Source organism: Cydia strobilella, chromosome 7 (assembly GCF_947568885.1).
Source record: "Cydia strobilella chromosome 7, ilCydStro3.1, whole genome shotgun sequence".
NCBI classification, from domain to species: domain Eukaryota; kingdom Metazoa; phylum Arthropoda; class Insecta; order Lepidoptera; family Tortricidae; genus Cydia; species Cydia strobilella.
In genome coordinates, this window is record NC_086047.1 from 5,083,785 (window position 1) to 5,110,660 (window position 26,876).

The following is a 26,876-nucleotide window of genomic DNA, read 5'->3' on the forward strand; positions in this document are numbered from 1 at the left end:
ATACACAATTACGCACCCAGTAGCAAAAATGGCATGGCCACTTTATGAACGAACTTGTTTAAGACTAAGATGTCTATGCAATTATATAGTTCGATGTACCTAGTTTATATATATTATAAATGCGGAAGTAACTCTGTCTGTCTGTTACTTTTCACGCTTAAACCGCTGAACTAATTTAGACGAAATTTGATATGGAAATATAGTTTGAGGTCCGCGACAGTAAAAGGACTTAAGGAGGTATATTTAACAAATTACACGACAAGTAGTTTGACACGAGATTTTTGTTTAAAAAAACATTTTGCGTTTTAATAAACTTTTATTTAATCCAATTAGATACGTCTAGAATATCACCCACTAAGAATATTTACGAGCAATATCAAAACATGGTCCTGATGTTTATTACAATCGTGTATTAATAAACCTAAAACGCTATTATTTATTAATTGGGGGCATTTTCATTAGGCCGAAATAAAAAATAATAAATTATACTCCTTACATTTCATTATTATAGTCCTCTCCATTGTGGGAACATAGTTCAGAATCGGTAACCGCTAACGACTTTAGTATGTTGTTAGGACCCCAAAACTGCAGGGAGACAGTGGCGCAGTTCATCTATTTTAGCTTAATGACGTCATCAAAACGGGTTGCAAATACTGCATATTGCACCCAAACCATGCATTGAAAATACACGTGTGAGATATTAAAGCAGATTAAATATATGTACAGTCAACTTACTGAAAATAGGTAGCAGTTACCGGCTCTGAAATATCTCTTCTACCGTTTCCGGTAAGGCACAATATGACTATTAAATTGTCAGAAGGAGTTCATACGCGTTGGTTTCGGCACTGCGCAAGCATTTAAAATATGCGGAACACCATTGTTGTGTGGACAGGAAAGACACACAAATAATAATAATTACATCTATAATGTCTTTATCAATTTAACTAAATTGTGATGATACCGGATTACTAAAAAATGTACCCAGTATGATCGTAGTGATTTGCATGTCGGTTCATATTTCGCATCATTATCATAAATCTCATAATTTAATTATACCTTATTAAATTTGCTTTTATTGTCATGAAGCTGGTACTCGTATGTTTTTGTTTTAAACATCAAATGCTAATACTACATAGTATTCATAACTAAGTAATTTTGTAGAAATAGCCATAATAATATGATAAATTCTTGCATGTTATGGAGTTGTAATTACTATTTGTTTAAGCTACAGTATTTACCTATTAGAATGTTAAACCGTTAATTATATCCCTAAATCCAATACCAATGTTCATCAATGCACGTTTTTGTAAACTTTAAACTTGAACTTTAGTAAAGTTTACATATAAACCACTACCTACTCAATTTAATAATTATGTATGTATAAAAAGAGTACGATTGAACACAGCCGGGCTAGCACATGATTGGCGCGAGAGTATCTCGCCGCGACATAGACTACCCGTCCCTCTTTAATTCATACAGTTAGTAAAAGACGGGTAGTCTATCTCGCGGCGAGATACTGTCGCGTCAATCATGTGCTCGGCCTACAGGTATTTTCAACATTTTGCCAAACGTCGTTAGCGGAATATAATAATTTAGGGATTTCCATGCTTAAGCCACGTTTCACTGTGAACTTTTTTGTTTAAAAACCAGGTTTATGAAAAAAGTTTTCCTAATGAGTACCATACATTTTCCAAGAAACTTTGTTCGTGTGTTTATAAACAAAATTGTTTATAGTGGTTATGTTTTTTTAATACTACGTCGGTAGCAAACAAGAATACGGCTCGCCTGATGGTAAGCAGTCTCCGTAGCTTATGGAAAAATTAAACTAGTTTTGCAACACTCGTGTAACGAGGCGATCAATTATAGAGTCAGGAAATGTCTGCTCCTGATCATGTATCTTTAATTAACCTACATATATACTACCACGATATGTGACAATAAATAGGTATATAATTCACCTACACCAATTGCAAATTATCCTTACTTCGCAAAAATGGAAATTTGCCCAGATTAGCCATTGATATTTAACTTTGTATTTTTTACGTACTGTACGATATTACAAATATAATACATTCGCGGTATTTTTATTTCTATTACTTTCTGCTGAAATATTTAACTTGTCTATAGCTACAAAACTGGCCTAAACTATATTTAACTTTCCTTTCTACAAAATTTCCGTTAATGACACATTCGATAAAATGCAGTTTGGTAAAATGAAAAAATACGATAGTCAATATTCCAGACAAGTACTGTAGCTTGAGTAGGTGTTATATGGTGGTGGGTTGCAGCATGGCGCCAGTGTGAGACATCAGCACCGGCACGGCACTCAGCGGTCGCAGAGTCTCAACCGCGGCCACTCGCTCTCGCGCTCCGATGGCACCTGGTGACATCACGGAACCGCGGGTATGACTACATTTTACACATTTTTTTTAAATGCAGTTGGGCCAGCTTGTCTTTTGTAGTGTTTTTTTTGTCAAATTTCGATAAAAAAATTTGTAACAACGGAAAAATAGATACATTTTTTGTCTTAATGGATTCTGGATTACGTGTTTATTCCCCACCTCCCTCCGGATTAGGAGCTCTTCAAATGATCTTGATATTGTTTTAATTTAGACTTTGACACGAATTGCTTATCAGAGGAGCATAGATAAAGAGATCATACTGTCGTTTTTATGATAGTATTATATCCCCAAAAAGTGGCATGTGTATAGGTATAATTTATTAATTATTGTATTTTTGATAAAATTGGTTTGTCAGACTATAGACAATATATGTTGTTGAACTGGGCGATCAATTGTATTAAATTGTTAACGTTGTTACAGGCAGCATAGTGCAGTGCGCCGAGTGCGGAACACGTACGATGGGCAACAAGCTATCGGCGTGCTCCTGCGCACCCATCCTGCGCAAGGCGTACCGCTATGAAGACAGCCCGTGGCAGAACTCGCGCCGCCGCGACGGACACCTACTACGGTATGCTCACACCTTACTTTGGGGTTGCGGGTTACGGCAGTGTTGGCCGAACGTTAATTGCAATTAACCATTAACCAGTACAAATTGAACCGTAAACCGTAACGGACGGTTAGTGTTCAATTTGTACTGGTTAATGGTTAATTTCATTAACGTTTCGGCCAACACTGGGTTACGGAGACAGAGTTCATTCCCACTGATGTCCAGTTTTTTGCGGGTACGGTTTTCTGCAGGATCCCGTTTTAGTAGTATGTGCTAATATAGTAACGTTCACACGAGCATTCTGTTTGCGGGATACTTCACGCATACTACAGAAAACGGGATCCTGCAGAAAACCGTACTCGCAAAAAACTGGACGTCAGTGGGAAAGAGCTCTGACCCAGTTGCGAGACTGGGACATTTTTATTTAAAAAGCGCGAAAATTTAAATACTTATTCTTTTTTGATAGCTAACGATGACTGCTTACCTTCAGGCGGGTCGTATGCTTATTAGCCACCGACGTGGTATAAAAATGTAGGATATCTATTCGGGAATTACTGCCCTTAATAATAATGCCCTTATTCTTTCGGCCTGTGGACTTCCCTACTCAAATTAGATGTTTCACAATATTGTTTTTATGGTGGTAAATGTCAAAATAATATTAACAAATGCTTGTATATACGTACGTAAATATTATTGCAAATACATAGTTCCGCCCAAAGTTTGTTAAGAGTGTTGCTGATGTTGCTGGTGAAGAGTTTGCTGAAAAAGAGAGCAAACGAATGAAAAGGAGCTGCATTCATACTTTAACAAATTTATATTGATTTGGCATCGTAGTGTATCTTGTTTGTACACATATGTTAGTGCTAAGGTCAATACGGATAAGTTTGACTTCGAGATATGTAGGTATATATGTGGCATTCATACCGGGGCCCACAGATTAATGTTTAGTACAAATTTATAAAACCACTAAACATATGTAGCAAGTAGCAGACAATGTGTAAACAGGCCCCAATTTGAAGGCCAGACACACTTACCCATATCGACCTTACATAATACGGTCAGCGACGATTTATGTAGTAAGAAGCACGGAGACAGGCATACAGAGGCAGAGGCAGGGGTTTGGTCACGTCGCGGGGCTGGGTGATATTAAGATGTACGAATGAAATATACATTGCGACAGTGAGTTGATGGGTCTGGGTTACCCTGAAAGACCTTTAAGGCGGTTCCCTGAGCCAGAAGGCGAAAAATCTCCTTATATGATCATGTTTTTCTAAGAGGCGTTGATATTCGTAGACGTGGAAAAAATATATTTAGTTCTTGACTATATTATCTTTAACAACATAGCTTCCAATACACGAATTATGACACTTCGCTCGATACAATTAATTCCCAAAGTAACCTCTAACTCGGACTTTTAATCCTACTTTACTCGGTTATTTATTATGTAATACTTATAAACAAAAAAAGAAGAAAAAACACTCTTAACATAAATAGTAGTTTCATAGCTTTAGAATTTCGAAATTGTAAGGTAACGTTTTTAAAATAAATAAAAACCGACAAAATTCGATCAAAATTGACACTTGGCGCGTATGTTCTTTCCCGTTCTTTCTTGCGAAATGTGACAAAGACAGGGGCAAACCGAGGGAACGGCCTTAAGATAAATAATATAGGCTACCTACACAGTTTTAGTTGCAGCTGCAGTCACTGGGTGGAAATTATTAAAATCGTTTTTTTTTATCTATGAGCGCACGACATGTATACGTACTCATTTATGTGTGCGTAAGTTCTTTGGGGCAGTCATCAGTTAAAATTTTCCATTTGTTATATTATGTTTTCTATGTATTTAAGTATTTATTTATCTATATAAGTAGGTAAATGTGTCGTCGGCTAGTAACCGTAGTTCAAGCTTTGCTTAGTTTGGGGCTAGGTCGATCTGTGTATGATTGCTCCTAAAATATTTAGTAATTTATTTATTTATTTACATACATGACATAACTAATACACTGGCATTTTGAACTTTTCGTTGCTAATTAAACTAAGAATCAGTCAATATGTACACAACTTACCGCCGCGAGGTGAGGTAACTCAATTTGAGTCGAGTTGAGGTGTCTGTTCTACTGGAATACATAGTTATTTGAAAAGGTTTTCTCAATAAATTATTCTTATTCTAATTTTAAAAAACGGCCAAAGGAAGTGTTTTAAAGCGACACGAGTTGTGAATTACGTATTCGCACGTGTATCGTACAACGTTTTACAGTACATATGACCCTTTACATTTTCGACGTAGTTACGTAATGTGCTTATTATAGCACAGGGTGTAGTAATGGAACACCAGGTGTATTATAAATAGGTACTATTACAGATGTACGAACGTGTCTTGCTATTTCAGTCAGTCTCGGTACAAAAAGTACTGACGTTGACTGAAGTTGCATGACAAATATATAAAAATGTAAAATGTGTATGTGTTGTTTTTTTTTGTCTGCATGCCTTTCTTTTTTATGTACTATGTTGTGGCGTCAAATAAATGTATTTTCTTTCTTTCTTTCTTACAAATACGAACGTTTCCGAGATAATACAATGGAAAACAATTATGCACTAAATAATTCTGTGCTATAATGCATTCGAAAATGTGCTAATTGTACTAAGAAGATTATGTAAAGAAAAGTTTACCGCGTACGTATAATATCTACCGCACTGCAGAAGTTGCCTTGAGGCTTGACTCTGGCATTCCTCGCCCTAACTTCTTAACCAACTGCTACCTTGTTTGTTCCTGAATTTAAACTAAGCAGTAAATACCTACTTATTTTAAAATGGAGCAGGAGGCAAATTCGAACTTACATTTTGTCATTAAAATGGTATCTGTTTATTATCATTTGCCCGTGTGTCCCGCTCGCACCAGTACATGTACGAACATGTACGAACGAAATGCACGCGCGAATGATAACAAAATAAAAATGTACGTTTGAATTGGCCTCCAGTTTGAGTTGTGCATCAAAATAGTACATTACGATACTTGCAAAAAACAGGAAATTCGAAACGAGTGGCGATAAATTAAAAAACACGACCGAAGGGAGTGTTTTAAATCGACACGAGTTGCGGATTACCTATTCGAACATCTATCGTACAACGTTTTACAGAACCTTTAAATTTTCGACATAGTTGCGTAATGTGCTAATTATCGCACTAATGCGGTAAAATAGCACCATATGTACTGTAAATGGAAGTTATCCCTTCGGTCGTATTTTAATTTATCGCCACTCGTTGCGAATTACCTATTTTTCGCACTTGTATCGTAATGTACTATTTATTGCACATCTCTTATTCGCCAATACAATTTTCTTAAGTAACCTTGAATACTTAGACAAGTCAGCTAAACTTTTAACGATGTTTTCCTGTACCTAATGGTGTGGGTTTCTATCATTGGAATAGTTATTTTATGCAAATAATTATGTCCTTATCTGTATCAATGTAATCGTGAATAAAATTGAAAAATCTGATTCGCAACGTTTTCTTTGTATGATTAAATAAAAAAGTTAAGAGGATATTACATATATATTTATACCGATTGCTTATTATTTGATTCATATTTTTATATTATATTATATTATATTTGCATAAACAATATATAAACATTATTATTTTAGGCATAAAACGTTAAACACCACATTTGACTGCAGATGCAAAAGATCGCCAAGCACTTCATCGTTTAATATGACTTCGTAGACTCGCGATAAATATGTTTCGTAAAAAAAGCGATCAAAAAATATATCTTGAGTGGTATTCTTAGAACAAGGTCGTATCAACTCGTATCATAACAATGACTAAACATTAACAAATTACAAAATCTAAACATTATTTATAATGAGTTAAAATATGATAGTTCTAATTTATAACAGGCAAATATTTTATATAACATTCACCAACATTATTGTGTCATCCTTATGGTTATTTATTTAATCTTTATTGCACAATTAAAATAAGTTCAACAAGAGTATTCTATGCCTTAACTTAAGGCATTATCATTTTTATTATTCAACCATAGGACAAAATAGATTTTGTTTAAAAAAAAATTAAATGAGCAAGATTAATCAAACTATAGTTATTTACGATACAAGTGCGGAAAAGAGGAAATTCGAAACGAGTGGCGATAAATTAAAACACGACCGCAGGGAGTGTTTTAAATCGACACGAGTTGCGAATTACCTATTCAAACGTGTATCGTACAACGTTTTACAGTTCATATGGCTATTTAAACTTTCGACATATGCACGAAAATTGCTCTTTTACGCACTAGTGCGAGAAAGTAGCACCATATGTACTGTAAAACAAATATTGAGTCTACGACAAACCTTACTTCATACCTTATTATATACCTTAGGTATATTATATTTAAAAAATATGGAACGTCTATGCGAATACTTCACTTCCTACTAGGTACATTATATAGGCTTTAGCTAAGTTTTCTTTTACCGTTAATCATTCTCGGATGATCTTTAAGGTTAAATTTAGTTTGAAAGATAAGCAAGCTACCTAATTGAGCATGTCGTTTAAAATGTCTCACAGATCATTGAATCAATTTGACTAAACGGAGATTTATTCTGAAGGAAAAAGCCGAAATATAATGCTCTATTTTTTTCCAATTTTTCAAACTAAAACCAGCTTAAGATTTGTTGCATTTGTACTTTATGTGATTCAAAATGAGAACGAGTCAGAACCAAGCGCCGTGTTCTAAATGTAAAGAAAAGTTCGAAATGTGAATGCACTGGGTGCGTAGGCGAACGAAACGAAACTGTCACTGTCGCACTAGTATGAAAGAGTGATAGAGATAGATGACTACGATACGCTACGGAGCGTTAAGGATTGGCACGTTGGCTACGCGCCCTGGAATAAAAAAAATAAAAAATAAAGTCAGTCTGTCAGTTAGAACAAAAATTTGACAGTTCCCAACAAATGACAGGCCGATATCGTCCGGCGGACTGATTTAAGGCATATATTTCAAATATTAGGTAAAAAAAGTTTCAGTTCATGCCACTCACATTTATATATTGTTGCAAGCGAGCTCCACTGAGAATAACCCAAAATCAAAATTAGGTTTCAAAGTTTGAATGCCACTCTTGCAGTGACTTAAATGAAGGATTGAATGTGGTGTCATATGATACGAATCGATTACTATCACAGGTGTTTTGAAAGGCAATAAAACGAAGAGCTTTGAGAAATGCGATGCGATGGATGTGAGCCTGCAGTTAAATTTGTTTTTGATTATCCGTTCCAAAACTTTAACTGCAATCCAGAACATAAACTTTGTCATAGTTTTCGTCACTGCTTGTTTTTAAAATGAGAAAATATTTTTCACTACACCAGCTCGGGAAGGCTCTTTTTGCATCTACATCAAAAACTAATAAGAAAGTTGCATTTTATCTACATGGGAGGCAAAGTAATCTGATGCAAACTAAGTTGTTTTCTCATTTTGGCCGATTGAATTGACTTTTAAATGATAGTTTTGAATGATAAATATTTAATAACATTTGCATTTGATTTGGTTTCATTTTGTTTGATATTTTCAGTTGGTTTTTCCTCGCGTTGGTGTGGTGAAAACTTTTGTGTTTCACTCGGTGGAAAAAACTGTTTAACCCTCGTGACGCTCAAAATTCCATTTTTTGAATCTTCTGCTTGCTCGGGTATCAATATTAGCACGAGAGGTTAAACAACAACTTTGCCCCTTGTAAAACAAATAAATATTATTGGTGCAGAAACAGTCGTTCAATACTTTTAAACAGCTGTACGTTAATATTTGTTTTTGAGTTTTGTGAAATGAACCGGTTTTGGTTGACTGTGAAATAAATATGAACATATGTAGGTACATAATTAAGAACCGTAATTATTCTTAATTTATAGGTAGGATTGATTCCACTGTGTTATAAAAATGAGTCAGTTGGCGTATGCTGTACACTTATATTTGTCTAAAATTAATACAGTACAATGCAATACGATACAATTTGTGAGGGTAATCTTCGTAACACAATGGAATTAATTCATTGTGGACGAATTAAGGTTCAATTATGGTCAACTATGTATATATTTTTTGTATTTCACTCCTTTTAGCGGCGGCGGTGTGGACATGTCATCATTAATGTCAAATATCTATGAAAATATACTTGCCGTTTATAACGAATCACACTCCCGCACTGTTCTATTCAAACCTGTGCTAAGTTAGATTAGACGGACTCTAAATAATAATCATAGCATAATTGACACGGGTACAGACAACATTTTCTATGCCACTCCCCATCATTATATATTTACTGGGTGGACCATTCCGTGCGTCCGTGTACTGGGGTTGTCCTGGCACACGCGAAATGCGTCACATTGTGTCAAATAGCGGGTCAGTCATTTATTATTTATACCGAGCAAACATGAAAACAGCTGCTAATGGAATGAGTAATAAATAAGAGATCGTTCAAATCGTATCTATAATATTGACATAGGTCAAGTTAGTTAGTGGCAGGCTAGGAGGATATAACCAAACGGAGTAGCCATTAACAGGCGTTCCCCTCTGTCGAAAAAAGTCGGCCTATGGTCAATGGTCATACACAATGTATGGACTGATGTTATATGATATGGCTATTCTTACGTAACGTATACATTTGACGTTCCCCTCCCCCGAAAAAATGGGCAGACTTTTTTGTACAGAAAATTACAGACGTGGCGTCTCCGTTTGGTTAATTATATCCTCCTAGGTGCCAGGCAAACATTTAAGCTGTTTGAAGAACATAGAAACAGTTTTTTGCAGTGAGTCAAAACGTAGACACATTTTGTATACCTATCTCATTTTAAAGTAGGATGAAAAATTTAAACCAAAAACGAACAAATTTCGAAAAGGTTGTCGCGAATATCGCGAATCGGCTAATAGCTGCCAACGCCATGGAGTAGATGGCGCTCGTAGTCATGTTTAAGTAAAATAACCGCTTCTAGGTTGTTGTGATTTTTGAGGGTAAGACAAGAGGGTATTACGCGCGAACGACAGTAAGAAAAGGAGATTGTGTGCGAACAAAGCTACGGGAAGAGTGATATTTGCTTTAGGATCTATTCAAGAACTTTCTTATGGTGTTATTAGAATAATGAGGTGTCTCTTGTAGATTGTGACTAACATTCATTGTGATATCAGTATTCAGAGTGTCAACAGTGATCCGAGGGAATTGTTCATGGCTAATGTAAGTGAAGTTCAATCATAATTATACGAAGGGTTTCGTCCCAAGATATTAGTAATTTAGAATTATAGAACACATTGTAGTTACGAGAAAGTGTAACCACTCATCATATGAACTTAAGGTAAACTTAGTGTGCGGAAAGGGTTCGCTATAAGGGGAGGTTGGAGGCGACTATGAAGCCCAAGTAACCAGATGGATAATCAGGTGTAACTCATGTTATACGTAGGTAACAAAGTAGGACACCAGCAATGAATTATCGTCATCTCACTAACGTCCAAGCCTCGTATAGGTATGTAGTATGTTTACATATCGTTTTTCCAGTATCAGTAAAGACACAGCTCATTCAGTAAAGGTATCAGCTCATTCGATAGGTTAATAAGTATAGTGAGCTTGACGACAAAGGTCGAATAAATTACTTATTTATGATTTAATGCGCTAACTTGTTCGAAATCAGTGCCAAGGCCATAGAACTACCTGTAGGTAGATGCATAAGGGTTGGCACGAGGTTTGTACTGAACGGTCAAAATTTTCACATAAGAGCTTCGCCAGCTTTTGTGAATCTATCTACACCTATAGAGAAGGCAACGTTTATGTGATTGTCTACAGCAATATTGACACTCAAGAGGCTCGAAAGTCTTTTAAGCCCAGGTTCGGTATATTGAGCCAAGATCCTCAAATTAAAGGTAACATTCGGATAACGACTATAGCAGCGTTGCTGTTACAAGTTACTGTTCCAAGCTTAACGCTGACGATATACCATTGTCAACCTTCTTAAGAAAATGACGACTGGATTAGACGTTTTAATCGAGAAAGCAATGCGGCCACGGCAAATGCAAACTTTAGACTCATTTTGTTATAATTGGTACGTGTATTGGCGCAATTTAAACTCAAAATGTAAGTTGAATTGGTCTGTCGATATCCCACGGATCCCACCACAACACTTTGACACTAAACAATAAACTTTTCCAGACTATGGGCGGAAGTGTTCCACGTGTCGGCGTCCGGCGCGGGTACGGTCAAGTGGCAGCAGGTGTCGGAGGACCTGGTGCCGGTGAACATCACGTGCGTGCAGGACTCGCCGGAGTGCGTGTTCCACATCACCGCTTACAACTCGCAGGTCGACAAGATCCTCGACGTGCGGCTATTGCAACCTGGTAATAGGCTAGATGACAATTTTTTATTAATGGTATAAATCTGGTGGTTCTTGAGATCAAATGTCTATTGGTTTAATGGGAACCATTGTATTAAAGCAATACAAAAGTCAGAAATGATAGTCAAAGTCCGACAGTCGTACTTCACTCGCGAAACGCTCCTTAACAAAAATAAGTAAAATTGCGATTTTGTCGGTGAAATATTGCGTTTATGCATATAGTTGCCATACAATCTTTTTTTTTTAATAAAATGCAAGGAATCGAATGGTATCTTTACTTTATTCCTTTTTGGAAGTTAAAAAACAACTAAATTTTGAAAATTTAGATCGTGTATTTTATTATCGTTTCCATATATTATTTTAATATCCACATTATTGTAATACATTTTTACTAGATTTTGTTATAAACTCAACATGTGTCATCACCCCTATTTGCACTAATTTTAATAAGTGTTCGATGGATAGGACACTTATGAACTATGATCCATATAATAACGTCGCATTGCTACTACTGCTACTGGCACAGGCTCTCTCATGCACGATAAGGGATTGGACTATAATCCCCACAATTAATCCAGTGGGTTGAAAAATTCACATACTTACGCCTTTTGAATTGTCCTCCACTGAAATGAGACTGGTAAATATAAAATGATATTCCGTATATTAATCCCGAAAAACTAATTTATACGAGGTGGGATTCGAACTCGCTACCTCCGGTATGAAAGTTAGACGTCTTACAAAAGTATCTATACAGTAACACCCTAATATTTATATAACTAAAGGAGATTATAAGAATACGCGATTGTAGTGGGTCTCTTTTTTATGGATGCATCTTTGGAAAAAATCATTAATAAGCGGAATATGTATGAACCAATTATACGACTATACGTAGCATTACTGTTCAAAAAAGAATTCGAGTTCAAGATCGAACGAAAGTAAATACACCTAAAGATTCATTTTAAATCTCAATACTCCGTATAACGTTTACCTGACGCTAGTTTTATCTCCACGCTAGCGTATGTACCATCTACAAAGGAGGGCAATTTGGAAGATACTCTCGAGGCCGCTGTAACCTAGTTTTAAATTTACACTAGATAGTAGGTACACAAGCAATCGACTGAAATCCACTATGGCTGTAGCCGAACGCGGACATTCCGGGAAGTATTGATACTGAATAACTTACAGCAGAGACGAGTAGAATACAAATGCGTTTACCATTTATGCAAATTATAACGTGACAATAGGAGGAAAATTACGAAATATAAACAGGGATAATTAAGTCTGGTAATTCAGTCATCTGAATTTAAAGCGTTTTGAATTTATTCCGCCACGCTCCCTGACGTGGAGTCGAGCGCAAGTTTAGTGAAGTAAATTTGATAAATTAGTTTATTAATAGATTAGTGTCAGGTACTGCAGTGCAGAGGTTTCAAAAGTCTGCATGTATTCGTTTTGAGAATTAGAGCACTAATGTGATGTGTGTATTTCGGGTAGTCTATCGGACCACTGACTGCTAAATTATGCAACGAGTTCAATCCGTTGATAGTAGTCCGTTGTTTTTTTATTTTTATTAGTCGTTAGGTATCTAATGTTTCAGAAATAAAATGTATCAAAGTATAAGCAAAAAAAACTAGTTTGACGTTGAATGCAGATTAAGCAGGTCCGTTTCCCGTAGGTTATATTTAGTTTGAAGTAATTGACTTTTGATAGGTAGTGTGGAATTTGCTATAGAAACTACATGATACTACCTATTACTATTAGTTTATTATATCCAATGGCATATAGCTATTTAGCTTAATAAAGTTATATCGAAGCGGTTCATAACTGTTTCTCTACTTACTGGACAAAATCTAGTATTAAATATGATCTTAATATATATAACCTCGCTATAAAGTCTTCTACCTACTTCTTTATAAAATAAGTTTAAACATGAAATATCTGTATGACCTCCCCTGGATATTGGCCATAATCATGTTTAAAACTGTACTTAAATAGTCTATTTTTGTAGGAGGGATGTTGGCCATGATGGTGTCTGTAACTGAGTGATGTTCCAGGTACTCGTATTGGGCAAGCATCAGAATGCTTTGTGTACTGGAAGGACCCCATGACCAACGACACGTGGGGCCTGAACTTCACCTCGCCCATCGACGCCAAGCAATTCAAGGAGTGTTGTGTAAGTTACTAAACTGTCAAACTGCTCACTGCTTCCACCTTCCCTCCAATTACAAAAGATACTTTGAAAAATACCTGGTTGATTCTATTTGTATTCCAAAACTTATATAAGCTGCATTTTCTCTTAAACAGTATTGACACAAATTTTTATCTCAGAAAATACCTCTATCCCAAAATCTGGTTCCCAGCACACCCTGCCAATGCAATTAAAATAAATTATCAAGGTGGAAAGTTACATTTACGAATAATTGTTTGTTATTTTAGTCACCATCCTTTAAATTCTCGCGTAAGGCATCTTCGAGCTACAGCCTAAAGCTAGAACCGCCGGGCAGCAAGCAGAAGATGAAAGCCAAGAGGAAACCGCTCTCCACGCCGGCCAGTCCTAATCGATCCAGGTAATGTTGTAAACGCATTATTATTATTAATATTTAAACTATAATTCCAAACATATAGCTTAATAAATACTATCCACCAAAATTGTTTTGAACATGATCGGCAGACCCATTCATTAGTTATTTTTTTCTTAAAAACTTCTCTTTTTACTAAAAGGACGTACCACGCAAATAAGCCATTTTGCTTCTGATGGCTTTTTGTATTGTATGAACTGACTATGAAGGTATGGAACGCCGCGTACTTGGCCGGGTTTTAAAGACCTATTGAAAGATGTGTCACACGTCACACTGATTTATTTTTGCACCTTTAGTCACATGTACGGAGTGCTGCGCACCAGCGCAGCACTCCGCCAGGCCAGGCCACCAGGCCTAGCGGTAAGAGCGTGCGACTTGCAATCCGGAGGTCGCGGGTTCAAACCCCGGCTCGTACCAATGAGTTTTTCGGAACTTATGTACGAAATATCATTTGATACCAGTCGCTTTTCGGTGAAGGAAAACATCGTGAGGAAACCGGACTAATCCCAACAAGGTCTAGTTTCCCCTCTGGGTTGGAAGGTCAGATGGCAGTCGCTTTCGTAAAAACTACTGCCTTCGCCATTTCTTGGGATTAGTTGCCAAGCGGACCCCAGGCTCCCAAGAGCCGTGACAAAATGCCGGCACAACGCGAGGAAGATAATGATGAGTCACATGTACGGAGTGCCCCAAAAATACATTATTTTTAAAATTTTAACTTCACTATAATATAATGAAGCTTATTCAACATCCTACACAATGAATTACTAAAAACACATGATACAATTTATAATCATGCTAGTTACGGCGAATTTACTTAGGGTATAGTCGCCATCAGATATATTTGAGCGGACAACGTGTTCACAATATCTGAACACGCACTCTAACGCCCTGACAATAGAGGCGTGTTCAGATATTGTGAGCGCCTCGGCCGCTCCGATATATCTGATGGCGACTGTACATAGTTTTGCCAGCCCTAATTTTTAATGAACTGCAAAATTGATAACGTTTTGGTGAATAATGCACAAGATTACTTATTAAGTGAGTTTGTTCTTGTGTTACAGTTTGAACTACCGCGAGCCGCAGTGCACATGCATGTCGCAGGAGCAGTATGCTCGGCTCAGGGCCCAAGATCCACGATACCGTAAGTATATTTCGTAATACTGGACTACTACTTATTTGTGTCGTGTACTATTTACACTAGTTTTTGTGAAAAGTGGAGGTGATGGCAAATTATTATTGATCTGGTCAAATTGTCAATATTTAAGACATAATAAATTTCAAATGTTTGCCCTTATCCCATTTGTTTGGAGAAGGGACAGCATATCTTCCATATGTCATTTAACACATTCCCTGTCCGCGTGCCCCCAATGTGGTGTCATGAAGGTTTTTTTAGGAGTCCGTGCTTCCACTATGGGTTCACAACTTCAAAGTGGAAGCACACTTGGAAGTGTGACTTTGTCATATCGTTTTGTATGGGGAAACTCGCATTATTTGGTGACACGCCTAATTCGGTGATACAAGTTTTGAAGCATGACACCCAGGAAAGCTAGTGAATTAGGGCCTTTTAAATGGGGCCTCACGGCGTGTCACCAAATAATGCGAGTTTACCCTATAGTTAGTGTACATCATAGATACCAATGTCTTGAACCTTGACACTAAATGGTATATTCATATATGGCTGACTATGTATGTTCATTAAGAGTATCTTAATGTAATCCTCTTGCCTAATAATTTGATAATCTCGTTACAAGTGGATGAAGTCGTAGCAAATTAACTATGATGTTAGAAAATCGGCGTTTCGTTTACCTACAGTTAGAAACCATGAAAAGGTTGGCCCCAAATAAACACATCAGCCTCAATAATTTCAAGTCCCATGACCTTTTTCCTAATTTTATAAAAAAAAAATCTTCGACAAATACGTACAGGTGCCATTAAATTTAGAATTAACATTTGCTATTACTAAGTATTAAAAATCTGCATTTTTAAAATTTTCGTGACTGACGTGTAAATTGTAAATTTTATGAATAAATTATTGAATTACATTGAATTGAAAACGACTACAATCTATATGTATCAACCCCTTTCAAAAAATTACTTGGGCACTATAAGTATCACCATCCACCAAATCTTTATTTATATCGACCCATAAATCTTCCAGTGGTGCGAAACGCTTAATGTAGCATTTAAGTCGCTTACTGGTTGTCCCTTATTTAATGCAGGTTCCTCGACATTGCCACGCACATCAGCGCGTGCCATGGAAGCGGAGGCGAGTGCGGCCGCCGCACGCACCGACAAGGTGGCTGCGGCAACGTCGTCCACCTCGCTGTACGACAACGTCACCGGCTCGCAACCAGCTCATCAACCGCCACCAAAACGTAAGCTCTAGATTAGATTCTCAGAAAGTAACTCGCATGTTCAAATAACAGCCGCGTTCAAATGGCAATCAAGCATACGGCCCGTCTGATGGTAAGCAGTTACCGTAGCCTATGGACGCCTGCAACACCGGAGATATTACACGCGCGTTGCCGACCCTAACACTCCTCTCCCTCGTTGAGCTCTGGCAACCTTACTTACCGGCAGGAACACAACACTATGAGTAGGGTCTAGTGTTATTTGGCTGCGGTTTTCTGTAAGGTGGAGGTACTTCCCCAGTTGGGCTCTGCTCTAGATTTGGAATGACATCCGCGAGATGTCATTCACAGTGCCCATACCTCTCTTTTGGACGTAGTTTAAGGACATATCCGGGTCCGGACGCAGTTTAAGGACATACCCGGGTACAAATTACTTTTAAGTTGTACACACATTGACAACTTGTTATGCAACCACGTTTCTAGATTTGCCGTCACTGTTACATAATGAAAGGCATTAAAATAGGAGTGTGGGTTTAAGAAACGAACGAAGTGAGTTTCTTAAAAGGATTACACGAGTGTTTTATGCCTAATTAGGTATGTACGGTTACATACACTATACTTTATATACACGCATATTATAAAAATTTTATGGTATATTCACCCATCTCATGGCTCATATTACAGCCGACATGGGGCGTTGTTGCTCTCTGGTGGAACTCGTGGATATGAGATGGCGTCTCCAAAATATCTTTTTCATTCATTTTACACGTTTTGCTATAGTTAGTTTAAAAACAACAAGACAAGTAATTTTTTTACTTATTAAAACTTATTAAAAGATAAACTGTACGTCAAATGGCGGCAAATGAAAACTGTTTTCACGCATGTCACGCATCCGTAGTTTTTTTTTAATTCAGAGACAAACTAGAGTAGGGGTCGATTGCCACATCGTTCGATACCAACTAACAGCGATATTTGTTAAAATTGTATCCAATTGACATTTCATTTCGTCGTCTCGACTCATAAACACTCTCACAATAGGGGTCAAATCACAGTAAAATCAAATTGCTTCTTTTTTCAGAGATGTTCGAAATTTGAATGTCATTACCAAATCGATATGAAATGTTTGTTTATGTTAATGTTTATGATATGTGTGTAGATAGACATTAAAGACACACGATAAATGTTAATTGAAGCGTGTAGTGCGTTTACAAATAACGCCATAAGATTTAAACATTGACGATTAATCTGCCGAAAAACACTCACTGTACCAAAGCCTCGACCGCTACCTAATCCAATGATTTTGAATGAAGTTGAATTAATTGAACGTTCACCATCTAAGTCATCCTTGACTATAGCCATCTAATTGGTGCTACCTAAATATTTCCAGCTGCAGCTCGCCAGACTGACTTGCAGCCGCCGACGCGCCCCCCCAAGTCTCAAGAAACATCCACTATGACCACCAACACTTCGACAGCGCCTAAAACCGTTACCGCTTCCGTCGGAACACATGGCACAAATGTAAGTTTCAATTCATGATTGACATAAGCCTTTTCTTCTTCTTTGAACAAGCTAGTTTCTCGGTTCTCAAACTCAGCGACACAGTACTACTTAGAAATGAGTTCGCTATAAATTTTATTAGAATAGAATGTGATATTTACCCAAATCCTTTGTGAGTAATGAAGATATTTCAAATTAGACGACGTTAATAACACTAACATAAACAACATTAACAAGGATGACATTTTCAAATTACCGACTCTGTTGAGCACACCCACGGCAAACCTAAGGTTACGCCTTTGTTAATAAAAATAGCCCATAATCTGCCCACGTGGTGTCCGCTAGACATGGGATGTGAAATATTGTTTTAATAAGTATCTATTAAAGCGTAGGAGTAACAGTGATTCAGATTTGTAGGTTCAGACTTTCATTAAGGGATAATTGAGCTGCCTATTCTGTTACACAACGTATTGGCATAGCAACAAAGACTTTCTTGATTTGATTCTACCAGTCAACCATATTGGGCTAAACAGAAACAATTAGTTAAGTGCAAGATGGTAAAGTGAAATTGGGTCTTATTAACTTATTATTATACACAGACCAACGAAGATTCCCAAGCGTCGGGCGGGGCCTCAGCGCAGCACGGCCAGGACCTCAAGTCCGAAGGCGTGCAAGCTGGCGGGACGCTCACAACATCCAAGTCCTCGTCTACATCTACCAGGCCTGGCAAGGAACATCTGCAGCACGCCAAGAGCATCGACTATGGAGATGGAAACGAATCGGTGAGTTTTATCAAGACACAGACCGTTTACTTGCAAGAACTTTACACGATTGGCCGTAACACCTTATCCTAGTTCCTTACATTAATGATTTTCGGGCCGGATTCTAAAGCTAGATATAAAAATCTAGCCAATAGTTTTTTCACGAAAGCGAATACCTTCAGCCATTTTGAACTAGAAAATTACCAATAAGGTTGTTGGGATTAGCCTCTTAAGATTGCTTTACGACGAGTATTCAAACTGATGAATCTAACAAGATATAAACTCACAATTCTACATCGATTTTTTATCAAGGGCACGGGTTTTTTCAGTCGCGGGAATCGGACCGGCACTCGATGCACCATCACAACGTCATCAACAACAACACCTCGGGCTCGCGTCGCACAAAGTCAAAGAGCACAGAAGATATGAATATGGGTAAGAGCTAAAACCACAAGTAGCAACTGACACGAAACGATCGTTCTATGAAGATCAATCGGAACTTGGAACCAAGTTCAATTCAATCCAATCATCTAATTTTGGAAAAACTACTCTCCACAGACTAGGTAAACAGACAAGGGGTTTTTGAGTTATCTCCATCATTCCAAGGAATCGATTGGGTCACTCAACCGAATCTGAGTGGTAAAAAGTTGTGGTGTAAATGTCAGTGGCCGATCGTATTACCCGCCAAATCAGAAATTCCTAGGCATATCGTGAAACGTGAAAATCTGTCTCGTTCCCCGAGTCGACGCAGCGGAGCCCCGCTACGGGGGGCTCCTATTTCTGGACAGTTTGCCCTTCGGGCATCTGAAGCAACGGAACCTAACGGACATATCCTACCTATTTATTGGTTGTGACTACGAAATTACACAGGAACTTCACGATCGGGCGGGTATTACGATCGGCCGCCGACATGGATACCTTATGTTATGTTCAATAGTCCACTTTTGTACAAATTGATAATAGTGGTATAGTGATTATATGACGAATTGAAGTATATATGGGTCCCTCGCTGTTCAATTTGTAATACATGTAAAGACGATGGTTGAAATCAGCTGCAATTGGGCTTTTAAGTGATCACCGTAAGAACTTCGTGCTGTCGAAGGAAGGAAGAAAGAGAGGATTCGCCTGATATACCCACCTTGTCCCGGCCTACTGTTTTCTGCTAAAAGTCACGTACAAACAATGCTAGAGTGTTATTTGATACTTCATGTCAAGCTGATGATTAACCATTCCTTACAATAGATATATTTCTTTCCAGATTCAAGCACACTAAAACGCATGCTCAAGCCGATGCCCTCAACGGAAAGTCCGGTGACATCGCCAGAAATGGGCCGACGGCGCTACGGCGGCGCGGGCCCGTGCCCGCCCGCATGCGGCGCTCACCCGCACCGCCACGGCCCGCATCTGCACCACGCGCATCACACGCACGCCGCCAACAACAACAGCCGACAGACCTCCCAGCGGTACTCCTCTGATAGGTAGAAATGCTAGCTTTTTACGCCAGGGCAACAGCCGTCAACGATGTTGTTTTTGCCAGGAAGAGCAAAGTCTACTAAAGACGCTAACGGTATTCCTTTGATATATGATTAGAAACACATCATTTTCACGCTAGGCATTGCTTTCCACTATCCACGAAACTTTCGCAGTATGAGCGTTAGGGATAAACGCTTGTTTATTTTTGGATTAGCGGTGTGCTAGATCTGACAGCTACTTTATAGCTTAAGCTCGAAAATAAAGCTGAAGTTAATTGCCAAATGTATCCTGTCATTCCTATCCTCGTCCTGCCCAATGTGATTTTTAAAGGACATATTCCATTTTTAGCAAGTTATGAATAAAAAGCCTGAATAGGTTGAGGTTACACTGACAATTCTTTGTTTTTACCGTCCTAAGTCCCAAGTGCCTGCTAAAAGAACAAAATGGCGTTCATAATTGAGTCCTGGGTATTGCTACGCAGAAGATGTCACTATAGCCGAATGTCCTTTAAAAAGATCAAAAGTATTATAGTCATTGAGTCCTGAACTTACGAGTATAGCAGCAATTTAATCTGTTTCAAACCCGACTATACGATTTTTGCTAGAACAAACATTATTCAGTACCAAAGAAACTTTTTTTTGCACTAAGTCAACTAATCCATTCTTTTGTTCTTTTTAAAGAACTCTCGTGCTTAGTTTGTAGTAGTTAATGTAATAATTATAGGTAAACAGCATGGGTAATTGGTTATTTGGTTTTATTTTGTTGACCAATGCCCTGTTTATCAAAAACTTGTAGCTTGTAATACAAGTGGAAGTCCCTTTCTAACAAAAGCTGTCAAAAAGTGAGTTCCGCTTGTATTACAAGCTACAAGCTTTCGATAAACAGGGCACAAATCAGAACTTCACCACGCGTACGCACAAAGCTTCGCTTCTCAACTTCCAACCTTGAGTCCTGGCCCGACGGTTGCTGGCAGAAGGGTAATCAGCCTCATTTTCCGAGTCAGAAGAATATTTATTTTCTGAGCTAGACGAGTTCGCATCAATAATGGTCATCGCTACGTTGACCAGAAACTACGTCTATTTCAGGGTCTTGATTAGTTGAACCTTCGCCATCCTCAGTGTCTTTTATTTCAGATTCATTGAGAAGCTGATCTATGTCCACGTCGCGTAGCACTACTAGAATGAAATACCATTTATTAACCGAACTCACTTTTAAAAGAACAAATTAAATTACCTTGCAAAAACATCGTTTACGTCGCATGTTTGTCAAAAATAATACATTATAGTTAAATATTACAAATTCATTAGAAAAAAACACAATTTTAATTGCAAGAAATACCACTATTACTATGAAGTATCAATGGATTTACTTATGTTGTTTCCCACATGCTGCCATTGTCCCCTTTTGCTGGCCACTAAGAACAAATATGGCGACTTGGTTTCGTTTCATTCAACGCGTGTGACAGGGACAAATATATAAACACTAATATAATGGCGTTTAGGTCTAAAATATCACAATAAAGTTTAAAAATTGATGTTGTTCGTTTAATAGGTAGTTCGGTCATAACGTGACCTGTAATTTTCAAATCGTCAGGACTTAACAATGGTTGCCATTTTGTTCTATTAAAAGCTAGTTCGGTCTTTCTAACAAGTAATATTTTAAAAGCCCGGGTCTTAGGAGGTTACTTAAAATGTGAACAATTCTATTTTCCAAATAATTTGATTAAAATTTCAATGGCTTAAACAGAGTATGGTAGGCAGGACGAGGCTATCTTATACCTATTTATTCATTTGATAGTTATAAATGCTCATTATGTACGGGCAGTCATATCGTAATACCTTTTAAGGATATGCTCAGACGTAACTTGCCTGACATTTACATTATCTAATACTATAGTCTGAATTTTATTCTCACGGAATTAATGTAAACAAAGGTGTGGCCGGTAACAAAAAACTTTTGCAGCATTCAAGGTACTTAAACTGTCCATATTTGCCATATTTATTTAAAATATTGTTATATTCTACTCCAGAAACATTTACTTTGTTAAAAGGAAAGTAAATGTTAACATAAAACTTCTTGTAGAGGTTATCAATTTGATCGTCTTTTTTTTGTAAGTATGTAGATAAGCTACCGCAAAACAACGTCATTTCTATCTACCTTCCTTTATTTTTAAGTTTTTCTGGGAGCCCTTACTTTGAGAACCCCTGACTTGCCTAGAAGTGTCACTTTGACAATGACAGTTGTTTGTTTACATTAATACCGTGAGAATAAAATTCAGACTATAGACGTTACTCACAGGGCAAATGTTTGGTTTTTCAGCCAAACCGAATCAGCAGTTAGACTAACATTAGTCTATGTATGTACATACATATATAAACTCGGTTTTCACAAAGTGTCAGGTCATGCTAGAACTCAGAACTGCGGTATTCTTCTTGGTATCATAGCTTGTCTCATACGTTTTCGTTGAATTCTTATTTCGTTTCATTCTGTATTTGCCTTTTTGTCTTTATTCGTCTTAATTTCGTACCTATGTCATTCATTGTCTTTGACCAATATCTGTAGCTTGTGTCTCTCCTAACAAGCTTTAATGTTTTATCGTTACGCTTAGCTCTTCCTGTATAATTCTTTAGAATGATGAGGTGAGGAATGGTGAGGTATGATATCTTCTTTGGATAGGTAGCAATGTTTACTTTTGCTGGGGCAGCAAAATTTGTTTCGTCCTGATATTATACCATAGAACAATAAAGGTCGCTAAACCTTCCATGGCTGGTCAAGATATTTTAGTACTGTTGTCAGAAAATTTAGCGGATTTCTACTTTATACGCTTCCTTATTGCACCAGAGAAAACTTCTGGCAGATTTTCCATTGCCGTTTCTGAAAGGTAGCTAGCTTGCTTTCTCGAAAAGGACATAAATAAATTAGAAATAAATTAAGGTTATAAACTACATATGTAAGTAATCAATTCTGGTAACATGCCAGCTTCATTGTTACTGCGGCTAGAAAGTATTCTACCGCATTGCTGCATGTTGTCTAGTCGCTCCACAAACCTAGGTATCTATGTACTTAGGTATCGTTTGTTAGTTAATGCAATTTAGAGCGGTGTTGAGTGCGATTATAGACTTTAGTCATAGAAAGTGCAAAGTGTTCACTCATCAACTCGTAATCATTAGGCATTATCCTTGTGAGCATTGCCATAATCATGTCACTGTCACTTGCATTCCGTGTAGCTTGGATGAACTACATTATTAGCTGACAAAGGTAAAGCTTGCTCATTATCTTTACACAGCCCATAGCCCATTAGCCCATTAAATTTTATTAATTGCAGATTTTTAAGAATAGGTCCAAAATGATTTTTCTGCCTTTCGTATCGTTCCTCCTACCAACAACAACAAGTTTGCCGACAACTTAAATGAATGACTTTATAGCCGCGGCGTGGGAGTCGGCGCCGCACCGAGCGGGTACCCCGGCCGCGGCCTGTACCTGGAGCTGGGCGGTGGAGGAGAGCGGGACATGTCGCCGCCGTCGGACAACGTCATGTTCGACAACCAGTGCTACGCAACCACGCCCTCGTCGTCGAACGGCAACTCCGACCAGGAGCCGTGCCAGCGGCGGGATGGAAGGCAACACAATCATCCGGTAAGAGTATATTCTCAGTATCTTAGGTGCGTGATCTACGTACCATTCAGCCAGTCACTCAACATATTACATAAGTAACACAGAGTTTAGCTGGAAAATTTTACGATAACTGGCAGTGAGAAACCACTGACTCAATTTATATATCTATATAGTACTCGTACCTTGATGGGTACGAGTACTATATAGGTATATAAATTTGTGAAATTGATGTTTCACAAACTACTGCATGTATTTTCGCTGTCTATTATTGTAATACAAGGCTGTAGTTCTTGGTTACCATGATCGAAGATAGGCACTGAAATAAATAACTTTTTGTATTAAACTGACACTGAAGCTTCTGATCAGCAGCTTTTCGGGCTGGTTGTTAAAATTCTGATTCCTCTATGTTGGTGGCAAAGCCTATCCACCGTCTCAATCAAAATTAAGACCATGCTTAAGTTACATTAAATTTATGGTTTCTGCGTGGTACGTTTCTCGTACCTAACGTAGAAGCGAATGAAATACGACGAGCTCTTATACAAGCGTTCTCTTTATTACATCCAATCCATCCTTCTTTATCACACTATCTTCTCCCACAATCTTCACATTTATTTGATTACTCAAATCATATCAATATAAGATACACGACTTACCTACTGCATCCATGAAGTTATATATACCCGGTCTACTGGCATATTGGTTTCTAGTCCTATAGAGATTGTAGTACAATTAATTATGTCCAATTTTGGTAATCTCCCATATTAACTCCACTACCATAAATATACCCTGTCCTGTATCTCGGACTTGCATCCCTCTGCATTAAACTCGATATATAACACTGACTGGCATCAATTCGGTGATGGTGTCAATCCTCTTTGGCTAACAATTTCTCGAGCAGGATGTGCGGCACATGATGCGGCGCTGCTGAGTTCTGTTAATAAGTTCGCGTGGGATTGACGAATATGGTACGCGGGATACTGACTCATCAACATACCCTGGTCTGTCGTGGGTATTAATTTTGGTTTAACGTTAAATAGAGCAAAGGCATATAAAACTTGCTTTATAAGTCGATGTCGATAAGATTTTAAAATTTCATAGTACCTACCATTATTTAATTCTAAAAGGTTATATTCCTTAAAATTTCATCAATATACGTCGATATCAGTGTCTCGGGTTATATTATTAATTCATTCATTTAATCCTTTATAAAGCATAGTTTTACCTACATGTCACTGTCATGTGTTTTATAACAACAAGTTTCCAAGCCTTACTTACAGTTTACGGTTCAACTCACGTGTTTCCAGTCACTCGCGCCGAATGAAGATTCCAACCCCTCGTTCAAAATCTTGTAGGAAAATATTGGCCAATACTGGTATATACAGAACACCATATGGCTACATCTTCAACTTATACAAATAAAACCCACATCACCGTCCAAAATAACCGCTAGCGAATTCGGTAACTAATCCACAGTAGTCGTAGTCGTTATAATTATCAAAGATAGATATAACTCCGTCCGTCCGTAATAGATGGATACAGTCTAAGGAAAAAACGTGCCTCGAAAATCACGAAAATTTGATTCTCAATCAGATGGCGCCACTAGTTTTGGCCTACTCTCGTATAGAGGGCGTTGATTGTTTCGTTTGTTATTTATAATTTTAACGCATACCAGTGAAATAACATGGGTCAAAATCATATAAAAATAATTAATGCAAATAAAAAAATCATTTATCCATATTTAAATACATTTTATCGTATTTTTATAAATATTTGTTTTTAGTTTTAAAGTGTGTCGACAGATGGCAGTGAATTTACTGGGGTTACAAAATTTACTATGACAGTACCGCTCTAGTATAAGTTACTCTATGTAATTATAAACAACGAGAGACCGGTAATTGTCAATATCTCATTTTTTAAAGTAGGAAATTTTATTATTTAGATAGTCATGAAAATAAATTTAAAGGTCCTGACTTTTTGAAAAAAATTATGGATACTAAAAGTAACTAACTACTACTAGTAAGTTAACTTTCAATGAGGAGTGGTTCGGAAAAAAATGTGCTGCCACTGATTGTCACTGATTTTTCATTATATTTTGTGATAACTTTTAAGGCCGTTCCATCGGTTTGCCGCTGTCTGTCACATTTCGCAAGAAAGAACGGGAAAGATCATGCGCGCCAAGTGTCAATTTTGATCGAATTTTGTCGATTTTTATTTATTTTAAAAACGTTACCCTACAATATCGAAATTCGAAAGCTATGAAATTATTATTTAAGTTAAGATTGTTTTTTCTTCATTTTTTGTTTATAGTATCACATAATAAATAACCGAGTAAAGTTGGATTAAAAGTCCGAGTTAGAGGTTACTTTGGGAATTAATTGTATCGAGCGAAGTGTCATAATTCGTGTATCGGAATCTATGATTAAAGATAATATAGTCAAGAACTACATATATTTTTTCCACGTCTACGAATATCAACGCCTCTTAGAAAAACATGATCATATAAGGAGATTTTTCGCCTTCTGGCTCAGGGAATCGCCTTAAGCAGTGCATTTTTTATAGTAATCTTTAGATACTATTTTATAAAATCAAATAAAATCGTATTTAAAATATAAGGGCGAATTCAAGTTTTCGCCTTTATATTACATCTCTCCTAATAATTTTTGGACAGCGTCTTCTGAGAGAATTTATGAGGTGTTTCTCATAAACATAGTTTTTTCTTTAGGTTTAATGAGCTAATAAATATCTTATTAAATTAGACTTATATTGACCGGGATATAGACCGTGATTACCTTTTGTATTATTTGTGAGCTCTCCTTTGACACCCACCCGCTATCTTCAGTCACCCGTGAACATGATGCATGTAACTGCGTCGAAATATCGGGAGCTCACAAATAATACAAAAGGTAATCACGGTCTATATCCCGGTCAATATAAGTCTAGTGAAACTAACCGTGAATCATTCAAAACTCTAACCTTATTAAATTGTCTTTTCTTCAATATTTCACTTTCTTGATTAGACTGCAAAGCAGTCACTGCTCATATTTATACTTTTGCACAGATTACAAAAAAGAAATAAACTGCTTCTTAATTAGCAGAAGAAAAAAAAAAACAGATAATTCACTGATACTTTTTACTGAACCACTCCTTATTACGGAAAAGGTTTTGCATTTAGCCTGTTACCTTACAATTTTTTTTATGTTTTCAATTTTTAAACATTATTACTTAGTATGTATATTCAAACGAAACAGGGGTTTGAATTTAACCATTAATTCACCTTCGTGTGTGCGTTGGGTCCC

General features: G+C 37.3%; 1 protein-coding gene across 18 annotated transcripts in view; it reads left to right on the top strand.

The window, feature by feature from the left end:
* The window catches only part of LOC134742978 (protein still life, isoform SIF type 1), a 166,497-nt gene that overhangs the window by 3,453 nt on the left and 136,168 nt on the right, over positions 1-26,876 (top strand). For 17 of the 18 annotated variants that reach the window (XR_010127985.1, XM_063676225.1, XM_063676226.1 and 14 more), the window contains exons 2-13: positions 2,289-2,403; positions 2,823-2,970; positions 11,127-11,311; positions 13,359-13,477; positions 13,741-13,871; positions 14,945-15,024; positions 16,103-16,258; positions 17,622-17,752; positions 18,331-18,513; positions 18,822-18,927; positions 19,751-19,970; positions 23,391-23,601. Coding sequence is in view for 17 of the 18 variants with exons in the window: in XM_063676225.1 (XP_063532295.1) it covers positions 2,861-2,970; positions 11,127-11,311; positions 13,359-13,477; positions 13,741-13,871; positions 14,945-15,024; positions 16,103-16,258; positions 17,622-17,752; positions 18,331-18,513; positions 18,822-18,927; positions 19,751-19,970; positions 23,391-23,601 (1,632 nt within the window). In the remaining variant the exon portion in view is untranslated. The remainder of the gene's footprint in view (positions 1-2,288; positions 2,404-2,822; positions 2,971-11,126; positions 11,312-13,358; positions 13,478-13,740; positions 13,872-14,944; positions 15,025-16,102; positions 16,259-17,621; positions 17,753-18,330; positions 18,514-18,821; positions 18,928-19,750; positions 19,971-23,390; positions 23,602-26,876) is intronic. The other variant, XM_063676216.1, reaches the window with a different exon arrangement.